The following is a 12,856-nucleotide window of genomic DNA, read 5'->3' on the forward strand; positions in this document are numbered from 1 at the left end:
GTCTTTGGCCGAAAAATCCAGGCTCAATCCTGGTTGCTTTTTGGAATGGGAAACACACAATATCGGTATTACAGGCAGCTCCAGAAAGGCATGCCAGGGCTCTCATGCTCTCAATTTATATTTGCATGTGAACAGCTTGTCGGCCATTTTATGAAGACAGATGAATCGCAGGCCTGCTAGAGGGGCAGCCAGACCTAAATACGTGAACTACATACCCTGACAGCCCACAAATTTTTAAAAACAAAAATAAAACGAGTATCTCTCTGGACACAACTTCAGGCAGATGTTATATAAATACAGTATATGAAAAAAATGAAACATTTAAGGAATCGCCTATAAGTCAAGTGGAAAATAAAGAATGAAACTAGTCTATAAATATAACTTTTTAAAATGTCAACAAAAAATAAGATGTAGCTGTTTACAACACTAAAAACAAGCCTTCAGTGGTCTCTCCTTTTTTTTTTTTTTTTTTTTTTTTGGTATGCTGGTTCTGAAAAGACAACTTCGATAAGGAAAATACCACCAAAATACCAGGATGAGAAGAAGGGAGAAAAGACAGATAGTCCATATTTACTGCTAGAACCCAGCACTATGATAAAGATTTTCCCAGGCTTGGGAAATGAAACAAGTCCTGAAAAATTAGTGAGAGGACATGATGGGGAAAGCATCATCTTCCACTCCACAATACTGATATAATTCTGTTTACTTATCTATTCCAACATATCAGATGGATATCAAAATGGAAAAATGTGTAAAACAAGAGACTTTGGGATCTCTTCCCCCAAGGAATAAGGTCATTCTAAGTAACTGAAAAACCAAGTACAAAGGACTATACTGACTAGAAAAATAGTAAGACAAATGATTAACAGCCAGCAATTTTTTTTTTTTAGTATAAACTACATGCACCATACTATGGTAAGCATGTTCTATCACCTTAAGTCTTCAACAGGTACGGCAATATTATCATCATGCTATTTTAAAGATGAGGAATAAATTAATATGCTGAGTGGTTAAATAACTTATTCAATATTACAAAGAACTAGTAGAGGGGTCTCCCTGGTGGTGCAAGGAGTTAAGACGCAACCTACGAAGCTATCCCGAGCCACTGCAGCACAAGTTCAATCCCCAGCCAGGGAGCTATACACATGGCGCAGTAGACCTCTCCTGACTCACCCACTGCTCCCCTCAGCAGTGTATTTCTATCTGCCTGTTGTGTTCCCCACTCTGACTCTGGTGAATCCTCTCACCCCCAGCACCTCTAGCTTGTACCCCAGTTCTTGTATGCATAAATAAATAAATCTTTTAAAAAAAAAAGAACCAGTAGAGGCAGGATTTGAACACATATGCGACACCACAGCCTGAACTTTTTTTTTTTTTTATAGAGGCCACACATTCAGTCATGAGAGAATTCACCAGAGCCAGAGCAGGGAGCAGAGCAGGCAGAAGGACCGAAGTACACTGCTGAGGGGAGCAGCGGGCGGCAGGAGAGGTCTGCTGTGGGACCCTCCTCTGGTGGCCGGGGAGCAGCCGGGGATCAACCGGCACTGCAAGGCTTTCGCAACCCAGCGCTCAACCGCTTGAACTACCACCCAGGAAGCGCACTTGGGGTTTTATGTACTGCATCAGTACATAACACATTGTTTAGCAAGGTACTGGTAGTTCTGATTTGGATTTTTATTGAAACTGATGGTTTTATTGAATCTTCAATTCCAACTTGTGACAATCTTTTCCAAACTGGGAATGCATAGCACAAATTTAGTATTTTACCAGATACTATTATATTCATATATATACTGTGCATTCTATTTTAATCAAGTTTCTGCAACAGAAAGTTTGTATATTTGTGTAATTGAGGAATCTAATCATGTTATATACTCTTACTATTTTATTGTAGACAACTTAAAGTGGAAACTCTTTCAAAGGCAGAGGTCGTTTTTTTGTAAAGCCATCAGCCAATGGTTAAGCTCCTAAAAGCCTTCAAAAATACTTGTCAATCAATGACCTTAAAGCACTAGTGAAGAAGATCATGGAGATTTAAAAGGAACTAAAATGAAATGAAGAGATCACGGCTCCTCACCTATGTTGTAAATGATTATGATTTGGTAAATAACCTCACCTCATAGTAGTAATCCACTTTCTTGGGAGCTAAGGTGCTCATGAGTACACTGATAGTGTTTGTGGGGAGGGGCATTTAGGGCTGCCGGAATGATCCAGAGAATTCCTTGGGTCCTTATGTTGTTCCTACGGTGGGTTGCCCAGAGGGCAGATCCCCAAAACCCTGTCGTTGGTGGGCTGCTAGGCTACTGTGGACTGTCAAGGCAGCAGCCAGAGTCCCAAACTAAACTTACCATTTTCTGGCTGGTCCTTAATGTCAGCGTCACTTGGCTGGCTGGGACTTTCAGATTGACTTGAATCTGAAAAACACAAAAATACAGCCAAAAATTACAGGGTCTGTGAAAGAAAGTGGATCAGAGGTGCCAGACTTTCTCAAAAGGTGCAGCATAGAAACTAGGAATAAAAACATTACAGGAATGACATGATGAATGAAGAAAGAAAAGGAGAAAGGAAAGGGTGGAGGGAGCAGCAGCAGCAACAGCCTGTGTCACTAGAGAGGACACTCAATTTTGTTTACACCTCCAGTGGCGTTTGGCTTGTGCCAGATTATAACTTGAAACTCTTCAGAAACCATTCTTACAGACAGACCATTTCCAAACTGCTCTTCTCCATTATTTATACACTAGAGTCTGATAAAGACTTCATCCTTCATTACACACATCTGAAGCTTGATTCAGAACATAATAAAGTGTCAAAACATATTTTGAAGCTGGTATATAAAAGCAACCCAAACAACAGTAACAAGTTCTGTTGATATTTAGCTCTGTATTACAGCAACAGACTACGCAGACTAACACCATTAAATACTGGAGTCCTAATATTCTAGCACATTTACTGGGAGTAACAGGATAACGGAAAGATGTCTTGGTGAAAGGTACCATTTCTCCCATTTTATAAGTGTAATTTTTCTCTTGAACCAACACATTTGGGAGATCCTTAAAGGACTTGTCAGCAAAACAGGTCCTGGCATACCTTTATTAAATTCCATTTATTTCTTATTTGAAAAATACAACATGCTCAAACAAAAAAAATTAATTTAATTTCAGAATGGGATCATTTTAAATAAAGTAACCTTTAAAATTAATAAGAGCAAAAGAACTTCACAGAATCAGAAGTAAGCATATTTATGATACATTTGGGGAGGGTAGAAGAGACAAAATACAGGCAAAATATTTTAAGGGGAAATTTTTGTGACATATTTTGTGAGACTGGAAACAGTTTATAACAGTTAAAAGCAAACACACACAACAAATTGTTTTAGAAAAAGCTCTACAACTGTGGAATGCCTGGATCTTCACTTTACCTTGACTTCATAGGGCTAGAACTAGTTGTCTAAAATCTGACCACATTTCAGCAAGTTCAATGCAAGAGCAAAACGTCATGACACTTCACTATGATTTAATTGAAAATATTACTTCTATTTCAATAGAATAAACACATTTCCTTCACTTTCTTGGAGATACTGCAAAAAAGAAGTGGTACTACTAGTGACCCTAGGTAGAAGAGTGCTAATCTATTATTTTATAAGGTCTCCCTGCTTTTAAGCAAATGAAGATTTTAATTATAGAGTAATACTATAAAGAAAACATTTATTTTAATATTTTCAGATGTTCTTAATCTGGTGACTATAGCAAAAGTTCTATGTTGAGTCAAAGGTACAAAGCACTAAGATGTGAAAATGTGAATTTTTCATTTAAATCTGGCAAAGTAATAGTTTTTATTACCTTGTAACAATTACCATAGTGAAGACAAAAACAAAATACATTATAGGCCAAAGATATAAAGAGAAATCCTTCAGAATGAACTACAATATTCCATGCAAAGTCTGCACTGAAAATTGGAAGTTAAAATTTTAAATTGGACCATGCTAAAAATTTTAGTTCCATAATTAATACTAGTTTTATAACAAATTAAAACTATGTCATGACCACCTTCTCTGTCTTGGAAGAGATGTGTCCTTTTGCAATAAAAAGTTACAAATTATAGTCTGAAATTTACAAATTAAGTATGTTTTAGGAGGAAGGCATACCTTCATTATTTTTGCTTGGAAAAATTTTAGATGATTAATATCTATATCTAAAATTAAAGAAAATATGAAATTTTGCATTAGGAACAGTTAAAAATCTTTCCTGATCGTGTTTCAAAATAGATACATATGATTTTGCCAAAAAGAATTTTTTTTGGAGTACTACTAAGAATCCTAACTTTGATAGCTTAGCTGATGTACTTCTTCTAAGTTTTATCTCTTTCCAATTAATTATATCACAATCGGAAGAATATTTTTTAATCCCAATTAGCTTAAATAGACTATAGCCAATAATTTTCCTGGTATTTGTCCATCAATTTTAAGTCCAAAAGGATAATGAGAGATCCAAAAAATTTTTTGAATAATCTAAAAAGTAGACTTCTTTGTTCTTTGAACGTTTCTCTCACATCGGCTTTGCTATCTTAACGTTACAGAAATATAACTTGATTATAGAAAACAGCAGCACAACAAAAGGGGGCTATAGGTGTTCAAAGAAAGTTTAAAATTCCAAGCCACAGAAAAAGCAGCAAACTGCAAACAACTCAGCAGCAGGAAAATGCTCAGAGCTGGTCTGAAAGGGGCCGCAGGGCTCTTGTGAAAGCTCACATACAAACAGTGAAGGAGGCATCTAGCCAAACTGAAAACGGAATTTAATTTCTCCAGTTTTATTCAAAAGCTGCAGACACTGTTATCCATGCAAGCACTGCATACTAAAATACACCATTCTGTTATGAAACAGGCAAAGCCAAAGATCTACGAGAAAGTGGAAATGATCGAAAAACTTCAATAATTATTTTCTATCATGGACTGTTTAGTACCGTTTCTTTTTTTGAACCAACATGGAACAAAGCTACCCAGCGCTGGTGCCGTTCTGTGCTGAGGACGCCTGGACACTTCTCTGGTATTGCAAAAGGTCACCGATGCTGTTAAATATGGAGCCAACATGATGACCAGAATTTTAAATTAATTTCTACCTATACATAATTGATATAAATGAAAGATCTCTTTCTTAAGCATCTGCATTAAAACATGATCATGAAGGCTAACCATTACTTTTCTTTTATATACTTGGTAGAAGTATATATCTGTATCTATATAAAGTATATATATTTTATATATGTTAGAAGCCAAGGTAACTTTATGTCTTACTTTTGGGGACAATTATGTTGTGGTCAGTTGATTCCCATCACTAGAAACAATAACAAGCTTCAGAAAACAAACCCAACTACATAGAACAGGCGGTTCTTTTTGTATCTGAGACCCCAATGGCAGTGACTTTCTCTGGTAACTTGTCTGAGAGCCAGAAAGATCTGCGTGACATAATGAACAGAACATTAAAGTATATTTAAACTGCATCAAAAATGCTTTTATAAGGAAGTACATTAGGACTATAATTTTTTTTCCCCTTCTATGGATTTGCTTTTTGTTTAAGGAAATTTAGAGCTCAACCCAAACTTGAAAAAGCAATGCTTCTTTTTGGATTCTCTCTCTCTCTCTCTCTCTTTTTTTAATATGTGAGCAGAAATCTAAGACTAAAATAGGCAGGGTTTGCATATAGGAGGCTGGTTGAGACTTCTTAATTGAATTGGTTGCCGTCAATCTCTGTGCACTTTTATGGCTCTTACAGTTATATTGCTGGAGTACTCAGAAAAGATATTTCACTACCAATATAATCACTGAAGAAAGGAATAAAATAAATCCTAAAGCCTACATGTTACTCTCCACTTCCATAAATTTGTACAGTATAAGAACAGAAACCCTGTCCTGGATTTGCTACTGATCCATGTGTTCAGTTTCCCCAACCTCAGTTCTCTTCCCCTTCAGTAAGGAATGTCAGAGAATATTCCTTCTGGGAAATTCAGGTATGACAAAACACATCAGTACAAACTGCTCAGGGAAAAATGTAGCCATCACTTCCATGGATTTTATATTCTTTAGACATGAAAATGGAAGACTGCTAGACCTCGAATTAAACTTCGTCCTCTCTTGTCCTTTTGTTGGACATGGTATGATTTCTAGTATTCACATGAAGGTTATTTTAAATGATCTCCTGTGAGATCATGAGAAGATTCTCTTTCTTACTCTCTTATCCCTGGGATCTTCCAAGGGTGCGTGGCCCACCCAAGGATTCAATAACTGCTGACCTAAAGAGATGAATTTTCATTCGCTATTCAGTTTTCTAACACTGAACCACTGCCTGTGACTAAAAAATATACTATGTTCACACCTAAAAGGGGATCGGGACATATAAAATGGAAAAGAAAGGCAGCAAAGGTCTTAGTGCCTGCTTGCTGATCCCATTCCTGGGGCCTGGCGAGGGAGAGAGAGGTTTGTGGGTGGAAAATCTCACAGAATTTTGGAGTTGCAGATAAGCACCTCCTATGACCCTCTGACATACACCACAGGAGGCTCCTCAGAATAACAAGGGCTGAAGACAGTGTCTGGCACACAGGAAGCACCACCCACCTCCCCCCACCCCACCTCCAAAATGTGTGCAAGTAAAAAATGACGGATGACAGAGGAATATTTCACAAATTCAAAAAATAAAATAGATACGAGAAATCTGCCACATTCTGCTGTCCAAAGAATTCCTGAAAATCTGCACAATGGCTGTTGTGTATTCTGATAAAGGAGGGACAGACACACAGTAGTGAGGACCCTGCTCCCTTTGAAATAAACTCGTGTCATTCCTACAGAATCAACATGTATCAGCAAAAGTCTATGGATCATAAAAGTACAAATTCAGGTTCCACTAGCAAATAATTTAACCAAAGTTTTAACCTCCCTATCTGCATAATGATGTGGCTAAAGATGACATCTGAAAAGTCTTTCTTAGAATTTTGTGTCCAGTTTTGAATCTCCCACTTTTAAAGGCAATGTGAAGGAACCAGAAGGCATTCAGAAAACTGAAATGATGTAGCCAAGTGAAAGAAATAAAGAAAATTCCACCTTAAAGAGTCGGAGTTATTAAGTATGTGAAAAAGAAAAGGCAAAAGCAGGAATGAATATTTTCCTGCTAATAAAGGAAGAGTTTAGCGCATTCCTGGGGTAAAAGAAAAATTTTTAAAGATTGATTACTCTCTGACTACAATAGTTACCCTCTAGAACCCCAAAGAGATTCAAAATTTAGGTAAGATTTTTGTTTCCTATGTTTTGAGAAGATAAGTTCATTGCAAAGCCTGAAGCCAAAGAATATCAAGATTAATTTTTCCACATGTATGATGTTATAATAGAAAAATAATTCTAATTGGTAGTGAAAGGTTTAGAATTACAGTATTTTGATCAATCTGCATCATAACACGTTTATTACAGCAAAGAAACGAGAAAAGCAAACGGCTGTGATAGTCATATTTTGCTTATTAGTCTCATAGTTGTAACCATAAAAGAAATATTATAATAAATTTATAATTTTAGGAATATTACCTCTTTTTGTCTAGCATCACCTTAAAGACTTAGGTATGAGGAAGTATTTAAAAGTCCCTATTTGAGAATGTAGAATGTCAGTGTACAATTACACAAACATATATATCATCTGTAGCTTATGTGTTAACATTGATGGATACAGTACTATCAGCTAAAATATAACATTATCCATCATGGTCTGGCCCAAAACAAACAGAGACTTATAATAGCATGATTAAATCTGGATCACTAATAATATTCCATTACTATTTAGCATTCCCAGATTATGGATAAAATGCTTTAAGTTCAGGATAACCAAACCAATATTTGGCTCACATAGTGAAAAATTAAGATACAATAACCTACTTTTTAAGACAGATAAATTATGAGGTGATTCACACCATAAACATATTCTTAGCTTTAAAAATGGAAACACTCCACATTTCTTTCAATGGGAATTCTTTTCTTCACTGCATTTGAAATACAAAAATTTTATCTGTATACCTTTCCTACTAAGCTAGGCTTGCGTGTTCGTATGATATGTGTTTGCATGTGATAATCACAGCGAACCAAGTATGAAAGCAAGTCCTTTACCAGGAGGGACATGGGAAGATGTGGCAGAGGAAAAGCTCCGATCCAAAAGGGCCAGGCTACCTGCCCACGCTGGTCATCCTGTCCTCTAATCTGGATTCGGACAGAGCGGGAAGGCTGTATTCATGCAGCAGTGACTTGGAAAGTTTCCACCAGACCACCCATAGGCTGCCAGCTGCTTGGAGAGCCACCCCCAGCCACTGCCGAGTATTGCATTTTCAGGACGTCCTCTCTTAAAAGTATTATATAATTGAGGTTATTACCATTTTCTTTCATGACATCTTTTTAAATGCCTTCCTGAAGAAGATTTGTGAAAAATTAAATTTGCAGGAATTAGATTTTTTGGCATTAATGTTGGTATTCAGGGCCCATCTGTTTAGTAGGGACTGTGTATGATGATGAGACTGTTTAGGTTGAAGAGTGATTCAACTGTCTTATCACCTACTCACAAATGTGTTATTTTTCTATGTGCACAAAGAGGTTGTGGAATGATACACAGCTTTAACACGTCGAGAAAAAAATAAAATGGCGTAACTATTGTTGTGTTATGACAGTGAGGGGGGACCATTTCTAAGCTTTAAAAATTACAAATTCAGTCACTCTGAAAGTAATGACAAAATGACTCAATCTTTAAACCTTCAGTCTTTGCATGGGGTTGATTTCAAGTAATGATCAGTTTTTTCAGTGAAGTTATAAATGAAGTTAAAGGCAGGCATGTGATATCGTGATTATAAAAGATATGCAAGCATGATCATTTGATTAAATTTATAATTTCTCACTTTCCTTTAGCAAGGATCTATAAAACAAACTAACGTGTCTGGGTAATATAATGAATTTTGTTTTTCTTATAACAGGCGTTACCTTGACATGCAATGATGCCTGATGAACAATTCAGAACTCAGATTACTGAGTCAACCTGGAAACCTACCCACTCATTCATAAACAAAGACCAACTTAAAAAAACCATCACTATAACATCACTGCATATCGAAACTGTGCTCATTTTCCCCCTTTTAGTCACGTTCTTCGCAAATAAAATTTATCATAACAATAAGTTCCTGGAGTTCTTAAGCAGAAGAATACCTAGTTAAAGATTACTCATATAGTTATCTATACAAATTAAAGTAGGAAATTTCCCAGTATACTTTCATGTTATAAAAACAACTGTGTCAAATGAAAATGCTGCACAATTATAGTTTCCATGCATTATTTTCTTCTACTGGATATCTGTAAAGAAAGTTACGAAATAATTCAATTTTTACCCTCTGCTGAGGGTAACCAAGCTATCCTAAGTTCAGGTTGCACTGTAAATATTCACTTTTATTGGCATTTATATTTCACATCGAAAGGAACATCATGTGGAAAAAAGGTGATGTCCTAAAAAGTCTCAGCTATGTAACTGCTCTGGATCTCAGTTTCTCCATCCATGAAATGGGGATGCTAATGATAGTCTTGCCTAACTTAACAGGATTGTTGTATGAATAAAAAAAAAAAAAAACAAATTACAATGCAAGACAGTCTGGTTTTCACCACCATAAGGCATCAACCAAAGAAAAGTACATTTACCTCTGCAATATAAACCTTCCCATCGATTTTTTGTTCTTTTTAAAAATCAGCCCCAAGTCACACATGGTGTGATTCTGGTATAAAACATCAGCATCACAGACCTGGTTTTAAAGAAAAGGTTCTTAATTCCCATATACTGGGAAAGAGATTATCTTTGATAATGAAAATGTAAATCTCAGCTTGCCGTTGTTTATTCCAGACAGACATTTGTGTGTTAAGTCTGTTTATAAGGCAGCACTTTGTCTAAGCCAGGAAGTAGTCAGTCTTTGTAACAAGATGTATGCAAATGAATTTCCCATGAGTCTCCGCAGCAAATTGTAGCAGGAAAAAAAAAAAATTCCTTGTTACTTGACCAGCAAGAAGCTACCTCAATAGTAGACTAGAGACAGAACTATGATCTAGACTATGCTGATGAGTTTAAATGAGTCCTAAACATGTGCTCACAGTCTGATGCTCTTTATTCTAAACAGACTTGGTGCATTACATCGGTAATTCAGACAACCCTCTGTCTGAATATTCAGTCTTTGTAACCTGTGTGAAAGTGAACAGTGACCATAAACCATGAAATAACCTGTCTGAGGCAAAACTCCAAACTTCCTATGACTTCAAGAACCCCCGTCAATAGAAGCTCCCAGAAAACCTGTGAAACTTTTATAACAACATAACCAGTTTTAACTTTTTACACACCTCCTTTCTATCATTAATAACTTTTCTATATTCACAGGATTCCCAAATGGCATGTTAGACTGAGGACGGAATGGTGAATTTTATCACATAACCTGGAAGGACACGTAACAAAAATTGCTAACATGCTCTACCTAAAGACCAAAAATGGAGTTTTTGAAAGGCTTTTCCATCATAAAATAAAAGTACTTATTCTTTCATTCTCTTATTAAAGTATCCTGGGAGCTTTTTTTAATCCTAATATAACTGACTCAATTTTTAAAAATCTATATGTGAAGAGTTGAACAGAGTATTTCTTTTTGTTTTTCTTGTTGGTTTTGTACAGTGTTTGCAAATCTTACTAAAGGAATCGAAATGGTTTAGCTTGTCTTCCTAGACAAAATAAACACTTTAGGACTCTACTTGTTTGTATTCTCCTCAGTGGCTCTGTATGCATCAGCAGCTAAAAACAAAGAAACTTTTTAGCTGCTCAGACAAAATGCAGAAGCTTCCCAAACAAGGAGGCAAGGGAGGGGGCTTGGGTCTAGGGGAGGGTGGGGGTGGAGAAGTGTGCAGAAAGTCTGACAGTCCATTCAATATAGGGATGATGGCTATAATGCATCCAGGGTCCCCTTGCTAATTAAATATGCATTGGCACAGTTTTGATCGATGCAAGCCATGGATCAGATGACACACCTGCAAAATCTTGAGCCCAGAGCTCCCAGGAAAAGGGAAAATACAGTCTTGTCTCCTTATCTTTGTTTTCAAAGGCTCTCAATTTCTGTGCTTAGATATCTAATTTAATTCTCTCACCCCTCAGCAAACTGGATTAGGGAAGTCAATACTGCCTTTGTGCATCGACAGGAAAACACAGCTTTCCTTTTATTCAATTTAGCTATGACCTTTAGACAAAGATAATGACAACTGTCTAAAAGTAAGGTTAAGGTCTCAAGAAGACCCCCAGAGCTAAGGCTCCCATGGAATTTTGGATGACAAGGTGGTTGGGTATACTGTGACATTTTCCTGCTTGGAAAGGAAAAAAAAAGGAGGAAAAGGAATTTAGAATGAGGGGGAGGCAACAGAGAAGAAATATGGTGGAAAAGATTTAAATCCACTGGCTAAACAACCAAACTCTCAAAAATCAACTGGGCCCTGTCATATCCATAAACAGAAAATAATTCTGTGGAAAGATAGGAATGAGGGGGCCTCCCTGGTGGCACAAGGGGCTATAACACAACCGATGAAACTGTCGGCAGCCACTGCAGCAGGAGTTCAATCCCCCGCCAGGGAGCTACCCATATGACACAGCAGACCTCTCCTGACTCACCTGCTGCTCCCCTCAGCAGTGTATTTCAGTCAATCTGCCTGTTCTGGTCCCCACTATGTCTTTGGTGAATCTTCTCACCCCCCACACCTCTGGTCTCTTATATGCATAAATTAATAAATCTTTGGGAAAAAAGCAGATAGGAATGAGACTGGCATAGTAATCATGTGTCTAAGAAATGCAGACACTTTAATGAGAAGGTTGGTGATTCTGTGGTTGGATATATGGGGAAGTTTGGGCATTTTTGTTTCTTTTTTATTGTTGGTTTGTTTGTTTTTTTCTGAAGCATTTGCAAACACAGGACTGTCTATCAGTACGTTCTTGAGTTCTTCTACTAGTGAGAGATGTAACTTGAAAGTTAGGACAAGTCCAGGATTCTGTAGTACTAACAATATCCACACCATTACCCCTAACCAAGGAAAATGATACCGGAACATTCTCCTAAAACAGTGCGGCATCCATTTAATTTCCTTGTCTTTGGGCCTACTCATTCCATTCACTAATTCACTGCATTCATTAATGCATCCAATGCAACTATGTATGCCTTTTACCCTGTATACTTAGAGATATGAAATGAAATGAGGCCAGATCTCTGCCCTCAAGCAGCTCAGTCAATCAAAATAATGATAATGAAATCAAGACTCTGGGACATCCCCTTTTGATTAAGTCCTGCCTTCTGGTGAAATTAACATGGAACATGTTATTGTGCACATTAGAAATTGTTTTTACTTTCTTACTCTCAGGAGCAATCAGTACCACTAACAGTAGCCTTATGAAAAATTTTACAGTGTAGTATAGATACTGCTGGTGGTAATGGTTGAGAATAGCTTATCTAGAGATACAGAGATGTAGGCAGAATTTGTTCCAGTGAAATACAGAACATGACTGCAGAGTTAGCATTGCTGGGAATGGTGAAAATTTTTAAATAGCTTTTTAAAATTAGATTTATCCCCATAGAAATAATTTTATAAATAATGGGAATTAGGATTTAGGAATAACAGATTATTCCTAATGAAGCCTGGTATCCTAATTTTAATAGAAATGACAGATCTAACAGAGGTAGCCATAGTAAAAGGGGGCTAAGGGAACAATGGACTTGGTATGGGAAAATCTGGGTTTGAGTCCCTTCTTGGCCACTGATATTAGTAATGTGGAGCTGGGCAAGCACC

The 12,856-nt window shown here is 36.9% G+C and overlaps 1 protein-coding gene across 4 annotated transcripts in view; it reads right to left on the reverse strand.

Annotated features, from left to right (window-relative positions):
* Positions 1 to 12,856, reverse strand: part of NFIA (nuclear factor I A) — a 365,327-nt gene that overhangs the window by 172,968 nt on the left and 179,503 nt on the right. For all 4 annotated transcript variants that reach the window (XM_054691349.1, XM_037498442.2, XM_037498444.2 and 1 more), the window contains exon 3: positions 2,349 to 2,414. In XM_054691349.1, the coding sequence (XP_054547324.1) occupies positions 2,349 to 2,414 (66 nt within the window). The remainder of the gene's footprint in view (positions 1 to 2,348; positions 2,415 to 12,856) is intronic.

The sequence above is a fragment of the Talpa occidentalis genome, unplaced genomic scaffold, assembly GCF_014898055.3.
Source record: "Talpa occidentalis isolate TD23 unplaced genomic scaffold, MPIMG_talOcc4v2.1 talOcc4.9, whole genome shotgun sequence".
Classification (NCBI taxonomy): domain Eukaryota; kingdom Metazoa; phylum Chordata; class Mammalia; order Eulipotyphla; family Talpidae; genus Talpa; species Talpa occidentalis.